At 37.4% G+C, this 27,337-nt stretch overlaps 1 protein-coding gene across 14 annotated transcripts in view; it reads right to left on the reverse strand.

Annotated features, from left to right (window-relative positions):
* The window catches only part of PIKFYVE (phosphoinositide kinase, FYVE-type zinc finger containing), a 98,746-nt gene that overhangs the window by 60,885 nt on the left and 10,524 nt on the right, over positions 1 to 27,337 (reverse strand). For 2 of the 14 annotated variants that reach the window (XM_071216157.1, XM_004458159.4), the window contains exons 1-8: positions 17,146 to 17,239; positions 13,497 to 13,677; positions 11,797 to 11,949; positions 11,518 to 11,553; positions 7,362 to 7,480; positions 6,506 to 6,677; positions 3,255 to 3,462; positions 1,374 to 1,463 (exon numbers count right to left, since the gene is read on the reverse strand). In XM_071216157.1, coding sequence (XP_071072258.1) covers positions 1,374 to 1,463; positions 3,255 to 3,462; positions 6,506 to 6,677; positions 7,362 to 7,480; positions 11,518 to 11,553; positions 11,797 to 11,949; positions 13,497 to 13,668 — 950 coding nt within the window. In that variant the 5' untranslated portion in view covers positions 13,669 to 13,677; positions 17,146 to 17,239. Of the gene's footprint in view, positions 1 to 1,373; positions 1,464 to 3,254; positions 3,463 to 6,505; positions 6,678 to 7,361; positions 7,481 to 11,517; positions 11,554 to 11,796; positions 11,950 to 13,496; positions 13,678 to 17,145; positions 17,293 to 27,337 lie in introns of those variants that run through there. The other 12 variants (XM_058300264.2, XM_071216162.1, XM_023588654.3 and 9 more) reach the window with 11 other exon arrangements.

The raw sequence follows: 27,337 nt of genomic DNA on the forward strand, positions 1-27,337 counted from the left end.
GGAAATGGAAAGAAATAGTGAATCTCAATGAAGGATATATGGTAGTTTATTTTTCTTATTTTCCTTACAACGTTTCTGCAAGTTTGAAATTTTTAAAAATTATTTTAAAATTAAGGAAACATAAAAAGTAAAACTCTCCAACAGCTTCCCATCTCACTCAGAGTAAATGATAAAGTCTATCGAGTGGGGGGTACATGAGGACCTCATTTTTTTTAATGTAATATTTTTAAAAATGAATTAAAAAATAAATTAAAAAAAAAAAAGATAAAGTCCTACAACTAACTGCAAGACTGCTCTTTTCCAGTTACATGGGGTTCCTCTCAGGAATCTGCTAATCTGTTTTCTTAGCACATTCTTTCCCAAGATATCCACAGAGCTCAGTCATTCACCTCCTTCAGTCTTGGCTTAAATGTGAACTCTTAAATGAGAACTTCCCTAATCACACTATTCAAAATTTGAATCCCCATCCCTATTCTCCAAGCTTTATCTGTGCTTTAAATTTTTGTGTTTGATTAACAGTTCTATTCCCATTACTTACTTTGTAGGTACTTGATAATTACTTGCTAAAAGAATAAATTATAAATACATTGAACCATGCTAATTTAGATGCCCAGTTTTTCAAGTTTATAAACTTATTTAGTGCCTAAACTTGCAATAAGGAAAGCACTTTCAGTGGGCAGACACTTGGGCAATCACCAAGATCCTATTGGGTTGAATGAGACAGACATATACAGGCATAGAATTATTATAAGCAAATACTTCTTGGAATTTGGCAAAGTAAAAATAATTGAGAATATAGATAACTAGAGGTGGAACACGAAGAAGGGGTTTTTATTTACTTGTTTTTAGTAGGTAAAACCTTAGTTTGTTTAAATGCTGATGGTTAGGATTCAAAAGAGAGGTGGAAGATACAGAATACCAGTGGGATAACTAATAAGAAATGGGAAGGGAGAGGATCCAGAATACAAAAGGAGGAATCAGCCTTGGTTAAGAGGCAAAAAAAGAAATGGATGGACTCCAAATGTAACAAAGTTGGTAAGTGGTGGTAAAAGTTGATGATGTCCCCATCTGTTATTTCTTCTTGCTTCAGTAGTACAGAGTGAGATTGTCTGCTGATTGAGAAGCAAGGGTAGAATGTAGGCTCAGAGATCTGAAGCCAGTGGAGAATGTTGGAAAGAGCCATTGAGAAAATTCAAGCAAGAGCAGAAGAGCATAAAAAAATTTGATGGTTAAATTCAGCTTCTAGAGCTAAGAAAAAGTTTAACAATCAATCCCACCCTTTTTTTTTTTTTTCGGTCTGTTTGCCTTTCTCATTATTTTGAAAAGAAACAAAAATCAAATACAGAATTAAGTATTTTCATTTGGCAGTTTACCTATTTCTAGCAGGAGATTTTCCAGCATCCTCTTGAACAGATACAAGTCTTGTCGAAAGAGCAGTGTTTGAGGAATCTGGATGAATCAAACTATAAGGAAAATAAGAAAACAATAAGACAATTTGGGACAGTAACAGGCTAATCCATATTTAAAGTTTTCAGTGAGGGGTTTTAGCATTTAAAAGCCCATTGTTTTTCTCTGCGATAGTGAAATTATGGGTCATTTTTGTTTTCTTCCTTTCATTAGGGTAGAAATTAGGTTTTTACCTTAAGTACATAAAATGCCAAAGGATGATAAAGAAAATTTACTGAGTATATGGCATACCAATAAATAATGAAACTGGTTGGATGATAACTTATAGAACTCCTTCTCACATCACACATGCAAGAGATTGAAGGAAGTTTAATGTCCAAGATTTTCTGGGACAATTCTGAATTCAAATATGTTCTTCTCCATCCCCTTAACTCACTGGACTAGCACTACAGAGACAAGCAAATGGAGGACCAAGGTGCAGAGTCTACCTCTTACTAATCTCTCTTAATCTCTGTATCCGCATCTGTCAGAAGGAGAAAATAGTGCCTACCCCAGAGAAATGATAATTAAAAGAAAATGAACATTAAACAACTGGCACAGAACCTAAAATTTAACTACTATTCTTCCTTTAACATCTATTCTACATCTTTCAGAAGGTTTTCATGCAGATTTGTTTTATTAAATCAAATGACGATTCTGGGCTCACACATCAGGGTCATAGCACAAACAAAAGCCATTATTAACTAAGGAAAGCAAGATATGAAGAATCCCTATTATTTCCTTTTAGTTGTTTCAAATATAGAATCGATTTTTTAAAAATGTATAAAATATATGTAAGTTCTAAAGAATCATGATGCCACCAACACCCACCATGCAATTTAAGAAAAACAGCATGACAACTGACTTTGAAGTTTCTGTGTTCCCTATCCAATCTTGTCCTCTTCCCTGCCTTCAATGAAACCACTTTGCTAAATATTATTTAAACTCATGCCTTTTTAAAAGTTTTACCACATTTCTATCCCTAGGCAATGCACTGTTTATTTTTACATATATTGACGAATCTTAACTGAATGATCAGGTGACTTTTTTTTCTACTCCACATTATGTCCTTTAGACTCATCCATGTCGAATGTAGCTGTAATTCATTCATTTTCATTCTGTTTAAATTCATGGGTACATATTAATTCCTCACTCCCTTAAGAGGTAACCGAGAAAATCAGAGAAATGTCAGTTAAAGTTCTAAGTTCTTTGACATGGTCAGATTTGCATTATGCTTAAGAAAACAATTTAACTAAAGGAAACAATCAGAAACTGATGAGCCTAGAATTTTAATTCAAACAGTTCCAAGTGAATGCCAAAAAGAGTCAGTAATCCTCTACCACCAGGCAATACAGCATACTTACACCTATAGGAAAACATAACATGTTCCTTAGAAAGATTTAAAAAGTCTAATTCTTTTTGCAAATATTATGAACACAAATCTTATTGAGCATTCTCCTTCTCAAAGAAGGCTTTATTAGGAATTTTTAATTTCAATAACTTCTGTTGCCTAAGGAATCACTCAAAAGATACTTATTAAGATATATATGCCAAGCATTGTTCTTGGTGTCAAGGAAAGAGAAGTGAATAAAAAAATATACAAAGTCCTTTGTCTCAATGCACTTACATTCTAAGTATTCAATATCATCACTATCTGTAACCTTCTTCTCTGAACCTTCTAAAGGCAAGTGGAGAAAAAAAAGGGAAAAGTAGAAAATTTGTAGGAAACAATTCAAAGAAAGTAAATGTCAACTAAGAGCACTCATAAATCACAGAACTATCACAATTATATATTTAACAGGCAGTACCTTTGCCAGGCCAAATCATCCTCCAAAAATATGTTGCGGCTGGCTTTTCTACTCCCAACAGGTGTTCGGGGTTCACTGGGATCAAGCACAGATACAGAAGAAGCAGAATCTGAAAGAGCATTCAAGTCTTCTCCAATGGAATTACTGTCTGTGGAATGAGCATAACTTAAGGCTATTTTTCTACAGTACGTGCATGCTCGAAGGTCTCCTAGGAGAGAAAAAAAAGGGTAAGTAAAAGATGGAATCAATACATTACCTAACAGAACATTTTAAATCCTTGGGTTAAAGGTTAATCTAATAATGGGGAAATGTCTTCAAGTAAAGACTACCAAAAAGATATTTTAAAGAAGTAAAATAATTTAGTTAACTCTTTATATATTTTAAGAGCCATCATTATGATTAATTCATTCAGGTGGCCAAAGTATTATAATGAACTAAGAAAATATGACTCAAGCACTAGGAAACAATGCTTTTAAAAATTTTTTTAAGGTTCTAAAGTTAAATAAGGGATCTCTAAAAGACAGTAGGTTCAAGGTAAAAAAAATTTAAATAGCATAAATAAACCAACACAAAGCAAAACATGTTTTCCCTGGGCAACAAATAAAGAAGAAATATGTTATCAACATCTCCACAAGGGGGCACAATTTTAAAAACAAACATAAATGGATTTGCATCAATATGAAAGATGAGACTAAAAACTATAAAAGAAATCTTTATAGTAAAAGCATAGCAATGAAATATGCTTGGGATATAAACAGGTCATTTAATACTTTTAAATATCGGATTTTTTAAAGAGTGTGGTCCTGTCCAACCTAGGTTTTCATTTCTACCTGCATTTCTATAATACTGCTTTGCATGATTCTATAACAGTTTAGTGTACTAAAACAAGGAGCTAAGATAATTAAACTTTACTAATAACATGTTATTTAACAATTCTATCTTAAAACTTTACCATTAATGTTAAAAACTGAAGTGATATGGAACGAAAGACTTCTGAAAGTCAACTGAACTGTGTTTTCAGCAGAATTACTACCAAGTATAACAAATGGTTTCTTCTTTTCTTCATCTTAAACTACTGTTATATAGTACTCAGTTTCACTGAATTATTTGTTAATTTTCATCAAAATTAAATGTAGGATGTGAGAATGATCTGGCTACAACATCTGTCACCCCATTGATCGCCAGGGTTGATTCGCTGATATCTGGCTGGCTAGGCAGGGGTCCCCTTCTCCCTCATCTCTCCAAAAAAGAACCACAGCTTGTTGAATTACTCCTTTTTGATGCCACAATTTAGCAGGTGAAAGCTATTAAAACTCTAAAGAACAAAATAGCCACTTTAATCAGGACCCAGAAAAAAAGTAAACTCTGGTCTAGGATAAATGAGTGTTCTAGGGCATAATAAACCAGCTGACTGAAGAGAAATATGAATCAGGAAGTGAAATCACTCCCTACGGAAGGTCTTCAACTTACCAGAACAAAGACCTAGTTCATTTCTTACACTGTAAAGAAATTTCCCTTAACCAGACAGTAATTTAAAATAAAATGATCGGGTCAGGCAACAGAGCCAAGACTGACCAGAATAAGTTAAAGTTTTCATCTCATCAGTGAGGACCTATTGAACATATGACTCAAATATGTGATGGGGATACAAGGATTAATGAGACGCAGTCCTGCCATCAAAAAACTCATGGTCCAGTGGAGGTGACAGACACATATAATTAAAAAGTTGCATGACATGACAGCTAGTATACTGATAACAATAGCTAAGTCACTGATCCTGTGCCAGACAATGTTCTAGATATTGTACATTTATTCAGGGCCACTGTATACAGCTGTATCCTACATATATTATCCCATTTAAGCCTAATAACAATCCTATGAGGAAGGTAATATCATCCCCATTTTACTAATGAGGAAACTGAGGAACAGAGAGGTTAAAGTAATTTCCCCAAAGGCATCTAGCTATTTATTTAAGATGTGCTTTCCTACAAGAGTACTATCCTAGCTTTCAGAAATCAAGGAAGACTTCCTAAAGATGATGCTCAGGCTAAATTGTAAAAAAATGAGGGCTTAAGAAGGAAGAAGGGATGTGCCAAACAGGGAGTGCAGCATAAGCAACGTTGCTAACACTAGCCCTGATATGTGTGATAGGCACCACCAGATTTAAGAGTGGCACAAAGCTGCCTGTGCCCTCCAGGAGCTTTCCGTGGAGAACACAGACAAGTGGAAGTATCTACTTTCAACCAAGGGTAAATTAAGTGTTAAGATAGAAGACTATACCAAGTGCTATGAGAATATATACAACAGGTATCCCAAGCCTGTCTTGAGTAATATCTTACTAAGAAGGGCTGCCAAGAAGCGGACTTGGCCCTGTGGATAGGGCATCCGTCTACCACATGGGTGGTCCGCGGTTCAAACCCTGGGCCTCCTTGATCCGTGTGGAGCTGGCCCACGCAAGCGCTGATGCGCGCAAGGAATGCCGTGCCACGCAGGGGTATCCCCGCATAGGGGAGCCCCAAGCGCAAAGAGTGCACCCCATAAGGAGAGCCGCCCAGCGCAAAAGAAAATTCAGCCTCCCCAGGAATGGCGCCGCACACACAGAGCGCTGACATAGCAAGATGATGCAACAAAAAGAAACACAGATTCCCGTGCTGCTGACAACAGAAGCAGACAAAGAACACGCAGCAAAGAGACACAGAGAGCAGACAACTAGGGTGGAGGTGGGGGTGGGGTTGGGGGTGGGGGTGGGAGGAGAAAAAGAAATAATCTTAAAAAAAAAAAAAAAGGGGGGCTGCCAGCCAAAGGGAAGGGGGATAGATGAGGAGTGAAGAGGTGAAGGGATGGTAAGGTAAAAGAAAGAGGTTAGCAAGCCAGGGAAGGAAGAGTCTTACAGACCATATTAACCAAACAGGATTTTATGCTAAGGGTAATCAGAGTTCTAAAAGGGTATTCTGAAAAGAACAGAGTAGCATTTTATATAGCATACTGACTGGCAGATGACAAATGAATTACAGACAGGGAAAAAATTAAAGGTAAAAAAGTCTCTTGAAGTTTATAATTACCATCCAGGTGAAAGATAATGGGAGTCCGAACTCCCATTCCACCGTAAAGTCCTTAAGAGTAAAGCTATGTCCCCTATGTCTTGCATATAAAGCCCAGAATAAAAACTGGCTAAATACTGGTCATGTATTATAACTATTTTATAATGATATCCTTTAAAATTTTTTAAACTGCCAATAAGATGCATTTACCTGTGTAGCCCATAAATTTTCCAGGGATTTCTTGATTACAGCAACGACTACAGAAAATCTGCCCGCAGAGTCGGCAATGGTGTCTGCGCCTAAAGGTTGTAAATTTCTCATTACAGTCATAGCACTCTTTACATTGACTATCTGGCATCCAATATTGCTTCAGGTCACTATCCTGTAACATAAAAGTGTATAAAGGCAAAATACTGACTATCAAGATGCAATGGCAAATGCAATCCTAATCAAAACCCCGAAAGGTTTCTTTTACAGAAATTGATAAATTATAAAATTCATATGGAAATGCAAAGGGACAAATGACCAAGACAATCTTGAAGAAGAAAAAAAATTTGGAAGACTTACATTACTAGCCATAAAGTCTGTTCTAAAGCTACAGTAATTTTAGACAAGGTATTGGTGTAAGAATAGGAAAAAAATGTATCCATGGAATGGAAAAGAGAGTCATAGGGACACTCTCATAGGTATATGAATTTATGACTAGATTTATAGTGCAGTCTGTGTAGGATGGTCTTTTTAAAAAAATGTGCTGGAAAAATGAAGCTTGGTCCTATATTTAACACAAATAATAAAGTTTCTTAAAGAAAACTTGGGAGAATAGCTTATTGACCCTGATTTAAAAATCTTTTAAACAGGACATAAAAAATAATAATGATAAAGGGAGGAGTGATAAATTAGGCTGCACTAAAATTAAGGACTTATGTGTAAAAACATGGTACTCATAGTCAGAGGTAGTACTAACTGAACTTTCTTTCAAGTGGCATTTTGCCATTTGAAAATAAGATTATCCCTAAAAGTACTTAATAATAACAATAAGTAAACATACAAAGTCTCTAGACAGTACCTGGCTTTTTCCCTCCATTATTTCCTTGAGGCGTTTTAATACCGTGCTGAGACTTCGAAGTTGAACGGCTGTACGAGGATCATGACCTCCAAAGGTAGGTTCTGCTTTTCTCCTGGCATCTGATTCAGATTTTAGAAAAACAACAGAAAACTCATTCAGAGTCCCTAGTGTCTATGCATAAAGTGTGCACATGGTTCAAACTGCCACTTGTTGTCAACATGTGCTTGTGTTCTCCCAGCTACTGATATGGGTTGAGTGTTAAAACTAGTCTTTATAAGGGTAAGAGGCTATTGAAAGTCTTTCTTATCACCACGTAGAACAGTTTCACAAGCAATTTAGGGGCCCTCATACCTAAGACAAGTATTATCTGAGACAGTTGATGGTTTTGACACGTGGGAAAGAAGCAATACATTTAAACCCAAAATGCATTAATGATTTCATATGATCTTTAGTCCCAACCCCTATTAAATAGCTGCTAGAAATTTAGACCAAGAAAAAAGCAATTCCAGAGGGTTAATCTAGGGTAGTTTCTAAAGCCAAATAGGTAAGAAATAAGGCTCAAATAATTCAGTTTGGTCTGCAGACCATGTATCCAAGGTCTCCTTGAGAAGATCATCAAAAAGGCATTTAATACCCCAGTGCCCAAAGATTCTGACAGATTTTAGAACATCCAGGATGGTAAATTTTGCCTTGGACTTTGACCAATGTCCAAGCAGATTAAAACTACCAGAGGACTGCTAGAACTCTCACCCCTCCCAACTCCTCCTCCCTACTCTCCAACCCCCTTGCAGCTCCATGCAGCTCCAAACAGGAAGGGGTCACTTACACTTGAAATAATCAATACTGAAGCCAGACCTACCAATAATAAAGCAAGCTTAAAATTCCAGCTTTGTGGACAGAATGGGATCTGCCCACCAAAGTTGTCACTTTTACAACTGACATTTCTACCTTATTCTTGACTCTGGCAGATAAAAAACCTAAGGATGAAGTGGAATGGTTTTACAAAATAAAAGAATGAACATCTGATCAGCACATGAACATAACAACTTATGGCAAAACAAGATGAAAAATATCCTACCCTGAATCTTCCTCAAACTAATTTATTTGCTAGATTTGTTTTAGGTATTCTTTGCTTTCATTGGGTAGGAAAGATTATAATGGATGAGAGGTCAGTACCTAAATCTAAATTTATAAAGAATTTCCCACAATAATTTAATTACTGAAATTATATCTGCACCTGTTGTAGAAAACTTTGAAAACTTTCAATAAATAGTTCTATATTTCACTGTCTACTTCAGTTGTGTCATTACTATATTACAAAAATATTAGACTGACCAAATTTTTTCTGGAGTCCCAGAATATAAAATTGCCCGTGATTTATGAGTATAAAAGGAAACTGATGAAACTGTTAAAATCATAATGGCTGTGCTCCCATGCAAGAACAACAATTAACTGGGATGCCCCATGCATTTAGCCACTTAGTAGTATGAGAGTACTATTAGCATCACCTGTTAGAAAAGAAAGCACACGACCTGTCCTGTAACCAATAGAATCACAGATTTTGGGTGAAAAAGGCTTAACAAGAAAATGTGGTCTAATTCTTTGCCTTAAACAACCTCAGTTGCTTCTCTTGTAAAATGGATATTAAAATATTATCTGACTTGGCAATGCCACTGCTAGGTATATATCCAGAAGAACGAAGAGCAATGACACTAGCGGACATCTGCACACTATATTCATAGCGGGATTATTCACAATTGCTAAAAGATGGAAACAATCCAGGTGTCCATCAAACGATGAATGGATAAACAAAATGTAGTGTATACGCATGATAGAATATTATGCAGCAGTAAGAAGAAATAAAGTCATGAAGCAAGTGACAACATGGATGAATCTGGAGGACACTGTTGATGAAGCAAGCCAGACCCAAAAGACAAATACTGTATGACTGTGCTATTATGAACTAAATATACAGTGTAAACTCATGGAGTTAATAACAAGAATATAGGTCACCAGAAAATAGAATGAGGTTATAGAATGGAAGCTGAGGGTTAACCTGTGCAGAACTGGGGAAAAGGCTGGTTGTAAATCTCCAGAAATGATTAAAAATGGTAAAAACACATCATAATGTTTGTAACTAGCAGTGCTATTATATGAGCATGACAGTGGTTGAAAGGGAAAGTCTAAGGACATATACACTATTAATACTAGAAGGAAAGCTAAAAAATGTAACATGGAACTGTATAGCATAATGAAACCCCATGTGAAATAAGAATATGATAATATTACACATATAAGACTATTTTTACAAAATATAAACAAATAAATTAGAGAGATGGAAAAAGAATATGTATGGCAGGGGACGCACAGAAAGACTGAGAGGTAGTGAGGTTTTTTGGGTTTGTTTGTTTTTTTAATCCCCCCCATCTTTTTGCTCATTGTTTTTGCTTGTTGTTTTTGCTCATTGTCTGTTTGTTTCTTCTTTAGGAAGCACAAGGAACTGAAGCTGGACCTCCCATGTGGGAGGCAGGTACCCAACTGCTTGAGCCACAGCTGCTCCCTGCTTGTTTTGCTTGCTATCTGTTCGCTGATTTTTCTTGTTGTCTGCTCGTTATTTTTGCTAGATGTCTGCTCACTGTTTGTCTTCTTTAGGAGGCAATGGAACCAAATCTAGGGCCTCCCATGTGAGAGGCAGGTACCCGACTGCCTGAGCCACATCTGCTCCCTTTTGGTCTTTATTATTATTATTATTATCATCATTATCTGAATAATGAAAATGCTTTAATAATGATTGATGTGATGAATGCAGAATTATGTGATTATACCAAATACCACTGATTGTACACTTTGGATGGATTATATACTTTATAATGTATCAATAAAATTGATTTGTTAAAACATATATATATAATATGACTTTCCTAAAGTCACAGAACTAGTAAATTGCACAATTACATTCTTTTAGAAGAGAAAGGTATTTAAAATGATCAAACACTTCTAGGCTTTCTGAAGTTCAAACGTCTCCAGGCTAAAGCAGCATAAAAGAATCAAACAAACTTGCTAAAAGACAATAAGGAATGGTGAGGCCTACAGCAAACCAGATATTACAACCTCAACCTAGAGACATAAATTCAGGTTTTATAAAAACACAAAAGGCAAGGTTTGACAGGCTGCCGTCTGTAACCTAATTAAAAGATTAGATTCTAATTAAATTAGAATCTAATTAAAAGATTAGATTCTAGTACAACTCCTCAACTTCACAAATTAAAAAAATCCTATGCTGAATTCAGCATAATCTTTAGTCAGAAGAGCTCCCTCAACAAAAACAGTGTTGCCATGGGTCAGGTTCAAGAATGAAGGAGAGTTTATTGAGGTCAAAGATTATTGTGGGGATGGTCTCATTTCCACCCATTTGATATAAAAGGAGAGCTTTTTGTCCCATCTCTCTTCCCCTCCCCACCTTCTGATTCTTCCTTCCAAATGGCTGATATAAGCAAGGCTGAGGCTCACCGCCCCAGAAAACCTAAGGAAGTGATGCAATCATCAGAGCTCTGCTCTAGTCCTCAGGGAGAAACTTTTTTTCAGTTTGGTTTCTTCTTCCTGTGGCCCACCAGAACAAGGTTCTGAGCCAGTTCTCTGCTAGTAATAAAATATTCCTCTGCTGTCCACCATTAGGTGCCCTACTTTTCATGAAAGGACCTCATGGGAAAGATTGGCCAGACCAGATACGGTCTGGTATTAAGGAACACTTGACTCCCAATGCTACACCCCTTCCCTCTATTACACCACTTCCAACTGACTTTCTTCTATCACCTTGAGTTGGGCAAATTGCTCCAATAAGTTTAAAAAAAAATCTAGCACACACTTTCTCTAATCTCTCAAATCAGGCACTGGTCCCAGTCCATACTCATCCGAAGTGCATGAAGATGAAGGAGATGACTGTGTAGTTGTGTAAGGATGGAAAACAAACAGATAAGAGTTCAGCTTATCCAGCCATGGTGACAGTTTGCACCCCAACAAAGACAGAAGGACAAGAGCAAGTGGCAGGCCACTAATACAGTGGAGAGAGTTCTGTAGCCAGGGGCATGCATGCCACAACATTTCACCAGCCATCCCAAGAACAGATGCAGAATTCATTCACAAAGGTGAAACTAACCTGTGATCTCCTGTGGATGTTGCAAACTGTCCTCTGCTGAAACCCAAGCAAGTAATTAATCAAAAAACAGTCAAGAGATGTCTGTCTTGCCTAAATTAAAGTTCAACGAAATGTTTATGATATTTTTTTAGGTGTCAACAAATTCCTTCACTACATAGGTAACAGCTTTATTAATTATGACTAATATATGAGTATTAAAAATAGCAGGAAAGTAATAAACAACCTGGGAAGCACAATGACTATGGAGAAATGCAGAGAAAAAAATAAGAACAGTTTTACCTAATACAGCTGAAGATCGCCGGTGGAGTTCCTCATTAAGCTGTTTTTTATAAGGTGTAGGCGACCTCACAGATTGTGTCCGTGAAGGAAGCTGTGGGCTGGCCCAGCTCCCACTCAGACACTGCTGCTCTCCCTGGCCCCCTTCTGTTCTCTCTGTAGACAAGTAAAACACCTGGCATTATTTGAAAAACTAAGACTCAGAGAACAGCAAAGAAAGAAAAGTTGATAAAAGTTTTCAAATAATAATATATGCAGGTATTAAATAAATAATTAGTTGTGTTTTTTTAAAGAAAGAAATTCTTTAAAGAAAGAAGCCAAATAACCACACTTAAGGTACATGTGAGTTTCTGTTCATTTACACTTCATTAGAAATTTCTTGAGCATATTAAAGGAAATAGAACACAAGCTTCACATTTGTAACAAATGTACCATACTAATAAAAGATGTTATAATAAGGGAACCTGGGGGTGGGATGCATGGGAACTCTCTGTACTATCATCTCAATTTTCTCTAAATCTAAAAATGTGCTAAAAAATACAATGTATTTTTTTTTAAAAGATTGTCTTTAAAAATGGACTAACGGGTGCTTTACTAGAGGTTTAAATATGACTATAATAGAATTCAGTTAATACTATTAAGATCTCTATTGAGTTAACTATTAACCCACCAAATTCCTTATAACAATGAGCTTACTTTTAACATATTTCAAATAATACAGCCAAATGTAAAGCAAAAGACATGGGCCACGGTATTTATTCTTCTTTCACGAAAACATGTATTACTTAAAAAGAGCTCATTTTTTAAAGTAGCTTTTCATTTGATATCATTACATAGGTACCTTAATCTAATGGGCTGAAGTCAACCATAGGTCTGCTGACCACCTTTCCTCCCATGTACTTTTAGTTCCACTGCTTAATTAAAATCTTTTGGTTACTAACTCCCAAAAGAACAACAGTCCATTCTTTGAACTTAACAAAGTTGAAGCACATTAAGAATTAAACAAAGCAAAACAAAAAAATGCTACTTTATTTTTAAAAAGGGACCACCATTTAACATTTAGTATTGAATTCAGATGTTTAGGTAGGGCTAGGGAAGGCATGCTAAAGCGTATGGAGTTTTTCTTTTTGGAGTAATGAAATAATTCGAAAAATTTTTGTGATGATGAATGCACAACATTGTGATTATACTAAAAGTCATTGATTATTCATTTTAGACAGATCACAGGATATGTGAATATATCTCAAAAAAACCTGCTTAATAAATAAATTGTTCAAGAATAGCCAGAAATAGCAGCTATGTACAGCAGGAGAAACAGAGACTGAGAGGTGCAGAGTTTTCTTATTTGTCTGTTTTTCATTTTTTATTATTATTATTACGGAAATAATGAAAATGCTCTAATAATGATTGAAGTGATGAATGCACAACAATGTGGTTATACCAAATACCACTGATTATACGCTTTGGATGAACTGTATTCTTTATTAATATGTATCAATAAAATTGATTTGTTAAAAAAGGAAAAAGACTGCAGTGAAAATTTTACCTTTCCCTTTTCAAGCAATAAATTCCAGTTACCTTTGATTAAAGCTATCATCCTGTTAATATTTGACTTTCTTGCAAAGACACAGCATGAAAACTGAACAAAAGAATTTCAGAAAATCAAAATCGTAGACTCTCTGATCTTTAAGAATAAGTCCTACCTTTGTTAAATCGAAAGAGATTTACAAAAGAACTATACGCAGATTTAAAAGAAGGTTCATCCTGATCAGGAGTCAAAGGTTTAAAGTGTGTGAGATGAGAAGGACTAGTAGGAGATCGAGGCAAATCATTAGCAGAGTCCAATGTTGGGGAAGTCTTGTCATCTGTGGCCATTTCATGAGTCTAAAAAACAAAAGAAACAAGCAAAAGATGTAAGTTCCTCGAGAAGTCCAAAAGTTGTACTCCAAACATCCAAATATCTAGAAAATCTGATTCCCTGAAAATTCAGATCTATGAAAACCAAAGAATAAATATATCTAGTTCATCATATACTTCAAAGTAAGACTTGAAAATACTGCTTTCTAGATCTTAAAGAGTCTCAGTCACCTAAAGCCATGAACACCTAGCCAATCTAATGTGGAATTTCTAACATTAGTATTCAAATTACTAAAATTATCAAAATAAATGAAATTAATAAATATTTGGAAGTAAGGCATATAAATGTATGCAGGCATGGAATAAAAAATCATTTATAATTCATTTTTAAAGATGTTTGGGAGAGATACTCTAAATTGCTTTTTAAAGATTTTACACAAGAATATAAATTCCTTGAGACTTATTTTACTAATTTTACATTTTTTTCTTTTAAAATATAATATAGGGCAGTAGATGTAGCTCAAGTAGTGGAGCACCAGCTTCCCATGTACGAGGTCCCGGATTTGATCTCCAGTCCTCCTAAAAACAAATAAAAACAAACAAACAAATGAAAAAGACAACACTTTTCAGGAAGCAGATGTAGCTCAGTAGCTGAGCACCTGTTTCCTAGGTACAAGGTCATGGGTTTAATCCCTGGTACCTCCTAAAAAATATATATATATATATGAAATGAAATATTCACCCTTAATGACATTTCTATATAACCTTCATAATTTTCTCAAGCTATGCCTCATCACCCCTGAAAACTATCCAAATTAACAGACTTTTCCCCATTATATTTCCTCCTAGGCATGAATCTGATTTTTCTCCTTTAAGTCTAAACTCACAAAGACAGTAAGACAAGGATCTTATTAAAAGGCTTTTTTTAAATAACCAAATATCATAATTCAACCAAAACAGTAAAAGTAAACCACACCACCAGATGGTTACAGAAATGCCCTGATGTCTATTTTCTGCCCTATTGATTAGTACTTCAACTAAAATAGAAGTATGAACTACATATCACTTATCATTAAAATGCTACAATTTGTAATCTAATCTATACTTTACAAAAAAGTCATTATATTCCTCTAAAGTGTTTTTCACTTTAAAAATCATATCTACCATCTGCCTGTATTTTTACAGTAATCCTGACAAGCACACAGATCTGGCCTTTTCACTACATTTTACCTCTGAGGTAACCAAGGTGCAATGATCCTAAAAGAACTCTCTTGGTGATCATGCAAATAAGTAAGTGGCAGAGCTGTCAGTAAACCCCAAATCTCGGCCTAGAATTCTTCCCTAGATGAAAATTGTTTTTGTAGCTCCTCATAAAAGTGTCCAATTCTATCCTATCTGAATTCTCTAACAACTACTGAAGACACCACCTGATTGATAATTAATTAAACAAAGCAGAAATAAAACCACTGACTTGAACAGAATTTTGGCAATAAGCTTTTATTGGAATGGAAAGGGAAGGAGAGGGAGAAGAAAAAGAGGAAGAAGGGGAAGGAGTAAGGAAAGGGGGAAGGAAGGTCTCTAACACCATCTCCTATTAAGGAAGGCAGTCAGTAATATTTCTAAAGTGTCATGACATCCATATTCCAGTATGAAGGGTTAGAAATAAACTGCTGATTGACCAAGACCAAACTCACACAAAGTGGCAGAAAAAGCACTGGAGAGAAAAGATGATGTGCTTAGAATAAAAGCCCACAGGCCTCAGGAAAAAAAAGCCTATATTCCACTTTAACACAAATAACAACAGAAGCAGAGTTAGCAATCCGCCTAAAGGGTCTTAGTATTACTTCTAAAAGTCATCCACACACAAAACTTTTATTCGAGTCTAAATGGTTTGGAGATTTGAGAATAAAAATTACCAAGAAAACACTGTAAGTGTAGTCCCTGAAACATAAAACACAATCATATGGAATTAATTTTAATAATTACATAATGACATCAGGGCCCTGAAAAAAACTACCTTGCAACTCTTATTCTTTGGCAGCTATTAAACTAGTTAGCTTCTTCCTAACTGACAGGTAATTATTAAAAGTATTAACCTACTTATCCAAAGACCTCTGATGTGTCACCCATACTTCACCTTGTCCCGTTTCAAGATCACAAGTATATACAGACGTACTATACACTATCTTGCTGGTAAAGATGACCAAAAGGCCTCAGTGATTAAAATGCAAAAAATAAATCGAATCTACTAGCCAATATAAAATATTTAGCGTATGGAAAACCCATGAATCAGTCCAGTCATTTCTATGTACAGTTTTAAAAAATACTCAAAACTTAGCTAACAATGGAGAACAGCTAAATACTATAAATATCAGCTTCTATCGCCAACAATTTTTTGTTCAATTTTTTACCTATTCGCCAAAAGAAACAGTAAAGGAAAACCACACTGTGACCCGCATTACTCTTCCCAGAAAGAAAAATGGAGGAAATGAGAAGGTAGTCTTGCTTTACTTGCTGTTTGTCAAAAACCAAACAGATATAAACTAAGAACATTTTTTGCAAGAATCCCCATAAAGTGGGAGTGTTTGAAATGCCAAAAAAAGAAGCTTCAAAGATGTGGAAATAAGACTGTGTACCATGCAATTACCTCTACTGTCAATATCATACTAATTTTACCACAGGATGCACTGAATCAATACTGGAAAATATAATACATGCACACATCATACAGGCAGGAATAACTTCCTTTATACAGAATTCTAGCATTTTCATATTTATTCTTGAATGTCCAGAGAATAACCTCTATTTTGGACAAAAGATCTCTAATTCCTAAAAGCATCCATCACATTCCATAACTGTGTTTTCCTTTTCATCTTGTTGGGAACTGTTGAAGCAATGAAAAAATACTAACTGGGAAATCAATTCTCTTTCAGAAATGAGACTTTGAAACAATTTGAAATGCAGCAGCCCCAAATAGCAGAGACAAGCATTTGAGAAGATAAACATTTGAAAGGCCACAGCTAGCATCGTCTCTGTAGCTCATGAACTTTTTTCCTGCCCAGACGTGCACCTCAAACAGAGACACAGAGAGAGGAGGAATTGGACTATCCACCTCTGAACTAAGTTCAAACACAACGAGAAAGAGGCAAAGGAACCTCAAACGTGCACCAGGACACTTCTTTAAGGGAAGCCCGACCAGGTTCCCTTCCCACTCGACAGACCAGTGGCAGCCGGGGAATCAGGGGACCAGCTAATTCCGGAGACCGGATCTCTGCAGCCTTGCCCAGCCCGGGCCGCGCTCCGGCCTCCAGCCCCCAGTCGTCCAGCCGCGGTTCTCGCCTTCACCTCAGCCTCCCCCATCCCGCTCTGGCTCCCAAGCTCGCCAAGCGGCCTCATTCCCTACTCTCAGACCTCTCGGCCTCGCGCCAGGACCTCTCCTTTACGCGTGCCCCCCGCCCCGACCCCCGGCCACCTCCACCCCAGCCGCGGCTTCACCCGGGGTAGGAAGCCGGCTGGCAGCTCAACGCAGGCAGTGCTCGGACGTAAGATGTGGCTGCAGGAAGCGAAGCTGCTTACTTGGTAGATGAGGCTTCTCGCTTCCCCCCAAGGCTCCGCCCCCTCCTTCACCTCCCCTCCTATCCGCGACTCATCCTGTGCGCCGGCTCCGCCCTCTTGCCCCCGCCCACAAGACGTTTGGATCAGATGCTCAGGCAGAAGGATTCCAACCTAGATAGAGTCGTCCTTGGCAACTCAGCGGAGCTCAGGCCGCCTCAGCCTCCCTACAGGAAGCCAGAACCACGGCCCGCGTGAGCATCACGCGTGCTTGGTCACCCGGATGGATGCGTGGTGCCCTAGGCACCCGCTGGGTGATGGCTGGACCACCGTTACCGTATGTGTCCGAGTGCTGGCTGGACCGCGGTTACCGTATGTGCTGGATAATGTGGGCAATCATAGTATGTAACCGCGCTCCGAGTTCTTGTGGACTGACATTCACAAGCATAATATACAGCAGAGGTTAATGCGATGTTGTCAAACTTGGGTGACATCGCCATTAACTAGCCAGATGACCTTAGATAAATTAGTAACCTCTCAAAAGACGAAAGTAGTTGCCTTGCCAATTTGCATACAGGGCAACACTTATTACAGTGATGGAAGGGAAAACATCAAAAACAAAGCTTTTGCATTTTTTAATTTTTTGATACCCCAATTTATTTTTACTTAATTTTTCCAAATTAATGTGTATTCTATATCCAACCTTCAAACTCATCACTATATTCCATTTTACTATTAATGGAACCTGGCAATATATTGGGCTTCACTTTTCAAGAACTTTTGGATCACAGAAAGTTTCAACAATGGCAGGGGAGGAATACTGGTGTTCAAGAATTTTTGGATCACAGAAAGTTTCAACAATGGCAGGGGAGGAATTTTGGATCACAGAAAGTTTCAACAATGGCAGGGGAGGAATTGACAGGGGACACATGGTTGGCAGGGAGTTCTACAGGGCATATATCCAGGATACATAAAAATGGATATTTTCATAGTGGTTACAATTTAAAAAAACAACTGAGGGAGTGCTGAGTTCCTAGCCAGGGGAGCTCTATCACAGACCCTAAAGGAACAGCAACAATCCCCCAAGCGCAAGGGCAAAGACCAAAAAAGAAGGAAGGCCCAACAATGAGCCCTTGATACTAATGACTATGCTTGTGAGCCTGTGCACCTGAAATAAGAACAAGGCCTAGAGCTGCAGGGTGCCTAAGAGTTACCTCCTGAGAGCCTCTGTGTTGCTCAAATGTGGCCAATCTCGAAGCCAAACTCAGCATGTAAATGTGTTGCCTTGCCCCCAACATGGAACATGACTCCCGGGGATGATCCTCCCTGGCACCAAGAGATTACTACTAAGTACCAGCTGATGATGTAACTAGAAAATGACCTTGAATAAAAGGGTCAACTCGGACCAGCAGAATATCTCTGTCTACATATAATAACAGGAGTTCAAAATGCTTTTTGACCTGAATAAAAGGGGGAAATGGAAAGGATAAATTAGTTTATATAGTTATGAGTCTCCAGAAAGAGCCAGGAGCTTATCAGAGGGGTTGCTCTTATGCACATTTGAGCAGAGTCCCAGAGACAGATAAAGTAGATACAACCCCAGGTATTGGTTCTTCTGAGGGCTACAGAGACCCACAGGTTCTATGGTCATGGCAGATGGAGTTCAGTGCCATGTCAGTTGGCCCTACTTTGGAGTTTTTGTTTCTGTGTGATGGAGCTGGACACAGATGCGATCTTGGGTCACAAGCCTCTCCTGTTACTTCTACCAGAACTGTAGTTGGTGCTGGGGTTTAATGTATATCCAGGGGACCTGAATCTCTGGACTGACCATGTGATAGCCAGGCCCTGAGCCTCAACAGACGTGCAACTCCTACACTCTGGTTTATTGGACTTACCCCACTCAGCTAACATGGAGGTGAAGGTCAACCACCACACCAGGGAGCCAAGAGTGCCTACAACTGAAAGCAGGAGAATTGCATCCAGCATCCATGTGGAATCTTAGCCCCCTCTTGATATAGATGTAGAGTGGACACAACCATTATAAGGTCCACAGGATGGAGGAATAGAGTATGGATTAGAGCGGACTCACTGATATTCTATTCATGAACAATTGTGATTAGTAATCGAAGAAAATGTGGCATTGGTGTGGAGAAAGTGGCCATGGTGGCTGCTGGGGGTAGGGAGTGGGAAGAAGAGATGTGATGTGGGGGTGTTTTCGGGACTTGGAGTTGTCCTGGGTGGTGCTACAGGGACAGTTACCGGACATTGTATGTCCTCCCATGGCCTAGTGGGTGGACTGTGGGAGAGTGTGGGCTATGATGTGGACCATTGACCGTGAGGTGCAGCGGTGCTCAGAGATGTATTCACCAAATGCAATGAATGTCTCATGATGATGGAGGAAGTTGTGGTTATGGGGAGAGGAGTGGGGTGAGGAGGGTGAGGAGTATATGGGGACCTCATATTTTTTTAATGTAACATTAAAAAATAAATTTAAAAAAATATTTTTAAAAAATTAATAACCTCTCTAGACCTTAGACTTCTTATCTTTAAAATAGGGTTAATAATAGCACTCACTTCAGGCTAGTTTTTTGAGTATTAAACAAGAATGCATGTAAAGCATTTGGCACAATGCCTGACCCTGAATAATTGCTAAGTGATGTGAATTCTGTAGCTAATCCTTACATTCAGGTTTTATGTTGCAAATGCTGATAGTCCTAAAGTCACCAAGCCCGGACTTGCTCAACCTGGCTAGCATTATTTGTCATTTTAGTCCTGCTCAGAGTACTGCACAGTTGGCTGTAGACAATAATAGTGGCTGCAATTGTGGGACTGCAATTGTGGGAATTGGCAGGGAGGATGGAAAGGGAATGAGACCTAAAGTGAGTTGCCATTTTACTTAAATTCTCCTGCCATTTTCCTCAAGAGTTTTGGCAAATTCCTACCTTGAGCGGGTCTCATCAGCTGGAGAGAAACACGGTAGCCTGCAGGTTGGTACCAGTACAAATCCCAATCACCATCTATGATGGTTAAGTTCATGTGTCAACTTGACCAGGTTACGGTGACCTTTTGTTTGGTCAAGCAAGCACCGGCCTCATTGTTAATGTAAGGATATTTCATGGATTTAAATCATCAGTAAATTGATTCTATCTTTGGCTGATTACTTCTGCAATCAGCAAAGGAGATAGCCTTCAACAATGAGAGAAGTCTCATCCAATCAGTTGAAGGCTTTAAAAGGAGAAGTGATGATTTCAACATGCAGATGGAAAATTTCCATCTCTGCTTCAGCCAGCCAATTTTCCTTGGGGCATTCATAGAAAATCTTTATTGGAGTTCCAGGCCTGTGGCCTGCCCTACAGAACTTAAGAGCTGCCATTCCCCACAGTCACGTGAGACAATTCTTATTTTTAAAACTCTGAAATTTACATTAGATATATATGTGAGTGTGTGTATATATAGTCAGTTCTGTTTCCCTAGAGAACCCTGACTAATACAGATTTGGTACCAGGAGTGGTTTGTTTGTTTTTTTAAACAGTTTTATTAAGATATATTTATATACCATACAATCTATCCAAAGTGTACAATCAATGTTTTTGTATAATCAGTGTTCTGCAGTTATCACCACAAAATTTTAGAACAATTTCATTATTCTAAAAAGAGAAACTCCACACCACATAGCAGTCACCCCTTAATCCCTCTATTCTTCCCCAGCCCTAAATAACTACTAATCTAATTCCATCTTTATGAGTTGATTTAAATTTACATTTTATATAAATGGAATCATATGATATGTAGTACTTTGTGTCTGGTCTCTTTCACTTATCATAATGTGTTTTTTGCCCAATAATATCTTGTAACACTGACATATATAACATTTGTTCAGTTTCAAAGAAAAACAGACTTACATATACAATATCACCCATATTCATATTTCACATGAGGTTTTACTATGCTATACAGCCCCATGTTATATATTCTACATGTCCTTAGACTTTCCCTTTCAACCTCTGTCATACCCACATAAAAACACTGTTAGTTTCAAACACTATGTTGTGCATTCACCTTTTCTATTTATTTCCAAAGTTTAACAACATTTTTACCAATTCTGCACAGGTTAATCCTCAGCCTTCCATTCTCTAACCGCATTCTATTTTCCAGTGGCCCATATTCTAGTTAACTCCATGAATTTACACAATATATTTAGTTCAAAATAGCACAATCTTCAGTATTTGTCCTTTTATGTCTGGCTTGCTTCACTCAACACAATGTCCTTCAGCTTCATCCATGTTGTCATATGCTTCATGAATCGCTTCTTCTTACAGATGCATAATATTCCATTGTGTGTATATCCATTCATCATTTGTTTATCCATCCATTTGGTTGATGGACACCAACTTTTGACAATTGTGAATGACACCTCTATGAACATCGGTATGCAGATATCTGTTCATATCATTGCTCTTAGTTCTTCTGGGTACATACCCATAGTGGTATTGCCGGGTCACATGGCAAATCTATATTCAACTTCTTTAGGAAATGCAAAACAGTCCTCCAGAGTAGCTGTACTATTCCACATTCCCATCAACTGTGAGTAAGAGTTCCCATCACTCCACATCCTCTTCAATACTGAGTAGTTCTCTGGCTTTTTAATGTTGGCCATTCTAATAGGCATGAAATGATATCTCATTGTAGCTTTGATTAGCATTTCCCTAATTGCTAGTAATGTTGAACATTTTTTCATGTTTTTTCCCCCACCATTTTTATTTCTTCTTTGGGCAAATGTCTATTCAAGTCTGTTCCCTATTTTTCAATCAGGTTGTTTGTCTTTTTGTTGTTGGGTTGTAGCAGCTCTTTATATAACATGGACCCTTATCAGACATGTGATGTCCCATGGAATCGGCTGCCTTTTCATCCTTTTTTTCTGTTTGTTTTTTGTTTTGTTTTGTTTTTTCTGGAGGCACCAGGAACTGAACCCAGGACCACCCATGTGGGAGGCTTGCGTTCAACTGCTTGCACCACATTTGCTCCTCTCACCCTTTCGACAAAGTCCTTTGAGATACAAAAATGTTTAATTTTGAGGAGACCCCATTTATCTATTTTTTCTTTTGTTGCTTATGCCTTGGGTATAAGGTCCAAGAAACCACCACCAACCATAAGATCTTTACAATGTTACCCTACATTTTCTTCAAATATTGTGTGTGTGTGTGTTTTCTTTGTTTAGGTACCATGGCCAGGGACTAAACCCAGGACCTTGTGTGTGATATGCCAGTGCTCAACCACTTGAGCTATACCAGCTCCCTCAAATAATTTTATGGTCCTGGTTTTTATATTCAGGTCTTTGATCCATTTTGAGTTGATTCTTAATATAGAGTTAGATAGGGGTCTTCTTTCATTCTTTTGGTTATGGATATCCAGTTCTCCCAGCACCATATGTTGAAGAGACTGTTCTGTTTCATTAACATGGACTTGGTATGTTTGTAAAAATCAGTTGGCCATAGAGATGTGGGTTTATTTCTGAACTCTCAATTCTATTCCGGTGTCAACATGTCTATTTTTATGCCAATGTCATGCTGTTTTGATCACTAGCTTTGTGGTATATTTCAAGTTCAGGTAGTGAAATCCTCCCAAATCACTCTACTTTCTTAGAAGTTTTGGCTATTTGGGCACTTTCCCTTCCCAATAAATTTGGTAATTTCCTCTTCTATTTCCATAAAATAGACTGTTGGAATTTTGATTGTATTGCACTAAATCTATTTAGGCTGGTGCAAACATAATTGCAGTTTTGCACTGTTGAAATTTGCCTTTTGATATTGGCATACATTCTTAAATAAATATGGTTATGTTATACATCATTTTAATGTGCACTTCTCACTTTATGTTTTTTCTAATGACTTATTACTTGCTGTTTATTTTTATATTATATTTATTTTATTTTAGACTATGGAAATGTTAGACAAAAAGCAAATTCGAATAATTTTTTATTTGAGTTCAAAATGGGTTGTAAAGCAGCAGAGACATCTTGTAGCATCAACAATGCCTTTGGCCCAGGAACTGCTAATGAACATACAGTACAGTGGTGGTTCAAGAAGTTTTGCAAAGGAGATGAGCGCCTTGAAGATGAGGAACACAGTGGCTGGCCATCAGAAGTTGACAACGACCAATTGAGAGCAATCATCGAAGTTGATCCTCTTAACCTACACAAGAAGTTGCCAAAAAACTCAACATCAGCCATTCTATGGGTGACGGCACTGGGAACTGAACCTGGGACTTCTGATCTGGGAGGGAGGTACTTAATGCTTAAGCCACCTACATACCCAGCTTTGTTGTGTCTTGTTATGTTTTTCCTCTTGTGTCTCTTATTGCATCATCTTGTCGCGTTAGCTCACCATGCCTGCCCGTTGCGCCAGCTCACCGTCCTGCTCATCCTTTTTAGGAGGCACCAGGAACCTCTGCTACCTGCTTTGTTATGTTTCTCATTAAGTTTTTTTCTTCTTGTGTCTCTTGTTGAGTCATCTTGTGCTAACTTGCCATGCCTGCCTGTTGAGCCAGTTTGCTGTCTTCTTTAGGAGGCACCGGGAACCAAACCATGGACCTCCCACGTGGTAGGCAGGAGGCAAATTGCTTGAGCCACATCTGCTTCCCGATCATATGGGGTTTTTTTTCCCTTCAATTTGTTAATGTGGTGTGTTACGTTAATTGGTTTTCTTATGTTGAACCACCCTGGCATACCAGGAATAAATCCCACTTGGTTGTGACGTAGAACTCTTTTGATATGCTGTTAGATTTGATTCACAAGTATTTTGCTGTATATTTGCATCTATGTTCATTAGAGAGATCGGTCTGTAATTTTCTTTTCTTGTGGTGTTTTTATCTGACTTTGGTATTAGGGTGATGTTGGCTTCATAAATGTGTTGGGTAATTTTTCCTCCTCTTCAATTTTTTTGGAAGAGTGTAAACAGGATTGGTGTTAATTCTTTTTGAAATGCTTGGTAGAATTCACCTGTGAAGGGATCTGGTCCTAGACTTTTCTTTGTTGGGAGATTTTTGATAACAGATTCAGTCTTTTTAAATGTGATTGGTTTGTTTAGTTCTTGTATTTCTTGTAGCATCAGTGTAGGTTGTTTGTGTATTTCTAGGAATTTATCCATTTCATCTAGGTTGTCTAGTTTGTTGGCATACAGCTTCTCATAATATCCTTTTATGATCCTTTTTATTTCTGTGGGATCAGTTGTAACTTCCCCCTTTCATTTCTGATTGTATTTATTTGGATCTTCCCTCTTTTTTTTCTTTGTTAGTGTAGCTAGGGGTTTGTCAATTTTATTGAGCTTCTCAAAGAACTAGATTTTTGGTTTTGATTTTCTGCATTGTTTTATTGTTGTTGCTCTCAATTTCATTCATTTCTGCTGTAATTTTTGTTTCTTTCCTTCTGCTTGCTTTGAGATCAGTTTGCTGTTCTTTTCCTGGTTTCATCAGTTGTTCAGTTAGATATTTGATTTTAGCTCTTTCTTCTTTTTCAATATAGGAGTTTAGAGCTATAAATTTCCTTCTCTGGACTGTCTTTGTTGTATGCTATAAATTTGGTAAGCTGTGTTCTCATTTTCATTCATATCAATATATTTACTAATTTCACTTACAATTTCTTCTTTGACCCACTGATTGTTTAGGAGTGGGTCTTTTTTAAGCCTCTACTCATTTGTGAGTAGAGGCTTTCCCCTTTCTTGTCAATTATTGATTTCCTGTTTCATTCCATCATGATCAGAGAAGGTGCTTTGTATTATTTCAATCTTTTTATATTTATTGAGACCTGCCCTGTGACTGACCTAACATGTGGTCTCTCCTGGAAAAAGATCCATGAACACTTGAGAAGAATGTGTAACCTGCTGATTTGGGGTGCAAAGTTTTATACAGGGCTAGCTCATTTATCATATTGTTCAAGTTCTCTGTTTCCTCTTGATCTTCTGCCCAGTTGTTCTTGATCTTCTGCCCAGTTGTTCTATCTAATAATGTGAGTGGTGTGTTGAAGTTCTCCAACTATTTTGTAGAGATGTCAGTTTCTCCTTTTGGTGTTGCCAAAGTTTCCTTCATGTATTTTGGGGCACCCTGGCTAGGTGCATACATATTTATGACTGTTACTTCTTCCTGGTGGACTGTCCCTTTGATTAATATATAATGGCTTTCTGCATCTCTTATAACTTTTTTGCATTTAAAGTCTGTTTTGTCTGATATTGGTATACCTATCCCTGGTCTTTTTTTTTTTTTTTTTTTTTTTTGGTTACCATTTGCATTGGAATATCTTTTTTCAGCCTTTCACATTCAGCTGATTTGTATCCCTTGTTCTAAGGGATACAAATATGGATGGACGATGTTTTTTTTAATCCATTTTGCCAGCCTATATCTTTTGATTTGGGTGTGTAATCCATTCACATTTAAAGATGTTACTGTAAATGCCTTGTTTACTTCCACACTTTTATTCTTTGGTTTTCATTTGTCATATCTTATTTTCTTCTGTCTTTTTACTCTTTTGGTTATCCTTTCTTTGATTCCTGCCTTCTGCACTCCCCTCCAGGCTGCTCTGTCCTGTCTTTTTCTTTCAGGCTGTAAGGCTTCCTTTAATACTTCCTGTAAAGGCAGATTCTTTTCACAAATTCTCTTAGTTTCTGATTATTTGTGAATATTTTAAACTCACTTTCATATTTGAAGGACAATTTTGCCAGATACAGAATTCTTGGCTGGAATTTCTCTCTTTCACTATCTTAATTATATTTTATCACTGTCTTGCCTCCATGGTTTCTGATGAGAAATCGTCTATTAGTCTTACTGGGCGTCTCTTGTATGTGATAGTTTGCCTCTCCCTTGCTGGTCTAAGAAAGTCCTCTTTACCTCTGATGTTTGACATTCTGAGTAGTATGTGTCATATAGTAGGTCTTTTAGGATTTATTCTGATTGCGGTATATGATGAGCTTCTTGGACATGTAAGTTTATTTCTTTCATGAGAGTTGGGAAATTTTCAGCTATTATTTATTCAAATACTCTTTCTGTCCCTTTTCCCTTCTCTTTTCCTTCTGGAACTTCAATGACATGAATGTTATTGCATTTCATTTTATTATTCAACTTCCTGAACCCCTGCTCTATTTTTACATTCTTTTCTCTTTTCATTCTTTTCCTTCTTTAATTTGAGCTGTTCTGTCTTCTGTATTCTTTCTTTCTTCTATCATTTCAAGTCTGCTGCCTCTAAAGTGTTTTTATCTCACCTGTAGTGTCTGTCCTTCATTCCCATGAGCTGTGTTACTTTTCTATTCAAGTTTTCAAATTCTTTGTGCTTGCTCAGTGTCTTCTTTATGCCCTTTGTCTCTTTAGCCATATTGTCTCTCAACTCATCAATTTGACTTTGGAAATTTGTATAAATCTTGTTGATTAGCTTTCTCAAATCCTGTGTCTCATCTGAGACTTTGATACATTCCTTTGCTTGGGCCATTTCTTCTATTTTCTTAGTATGGCTTGTTATATTTTGCTGATGCCCAGGCATCTGATTAGGATGACGAGTTTACTCTGATGCTCAGTTTCTCACTCTTTAGTGGGGATTTAGTGGTGGGAGACTGTATTACTGCCGTTATTTGATTCTTGGTTCAACCAGTTCTAGGTCTTTAGGATTGTCCCTGTTAGTTGCTCAAATCTGGGCCCTGGACCCAGTAAAAAGGCCCTAATGACTCTATTTCCAACAATCAAGATGGCACTGATAGTCCATAGTGTGAGTTACTCAAAATATCATCACTGGATTTGGCTACTCTAATGCTTAGAAGCAAGGCAAGGCTATGTGTGAGAGTGTCTTTGATACCTTAGCAGAGTTTTGTGGAGTTAAAAAATATAATGATGTTTGGTGATTATTCCTAAATGCACTGGATACAGTTTAATAAGAAAGAGATGAGCCCAAGGCTTCAAATTCCCAACCTTAGCACCACATAAAGTTCATGAAAGTTTCTATGTGTGCCTTGAGAGAAAAATCTTATTTTGTATAGCCACTGACTTGAGATTTCCAAAAACTAGACCCAGAGTCTCATTGTGTGCATGGCTTAAGTTCAACAAAAATTTAATTTCCAACTTTGTAGGCATTGATTGGGAAAGAATAGGATCCTGAAAA

Source organism: Dasypus novemcinctus, chromosome 7 (genome assembly GCF_030445035.2).
Source record: "Dasypus novemcinctus isolate mDasNov1 chromosome 7, mDasNov1.1.hap2, whole genome shotgun sequence".
Classification (NCBI taxonomy): Eukaryota; Metazoa; Chordata; class Mammalia; order Cingulata; family Dasypodidae; genus Dasypus; species Dasypus novemcinctus.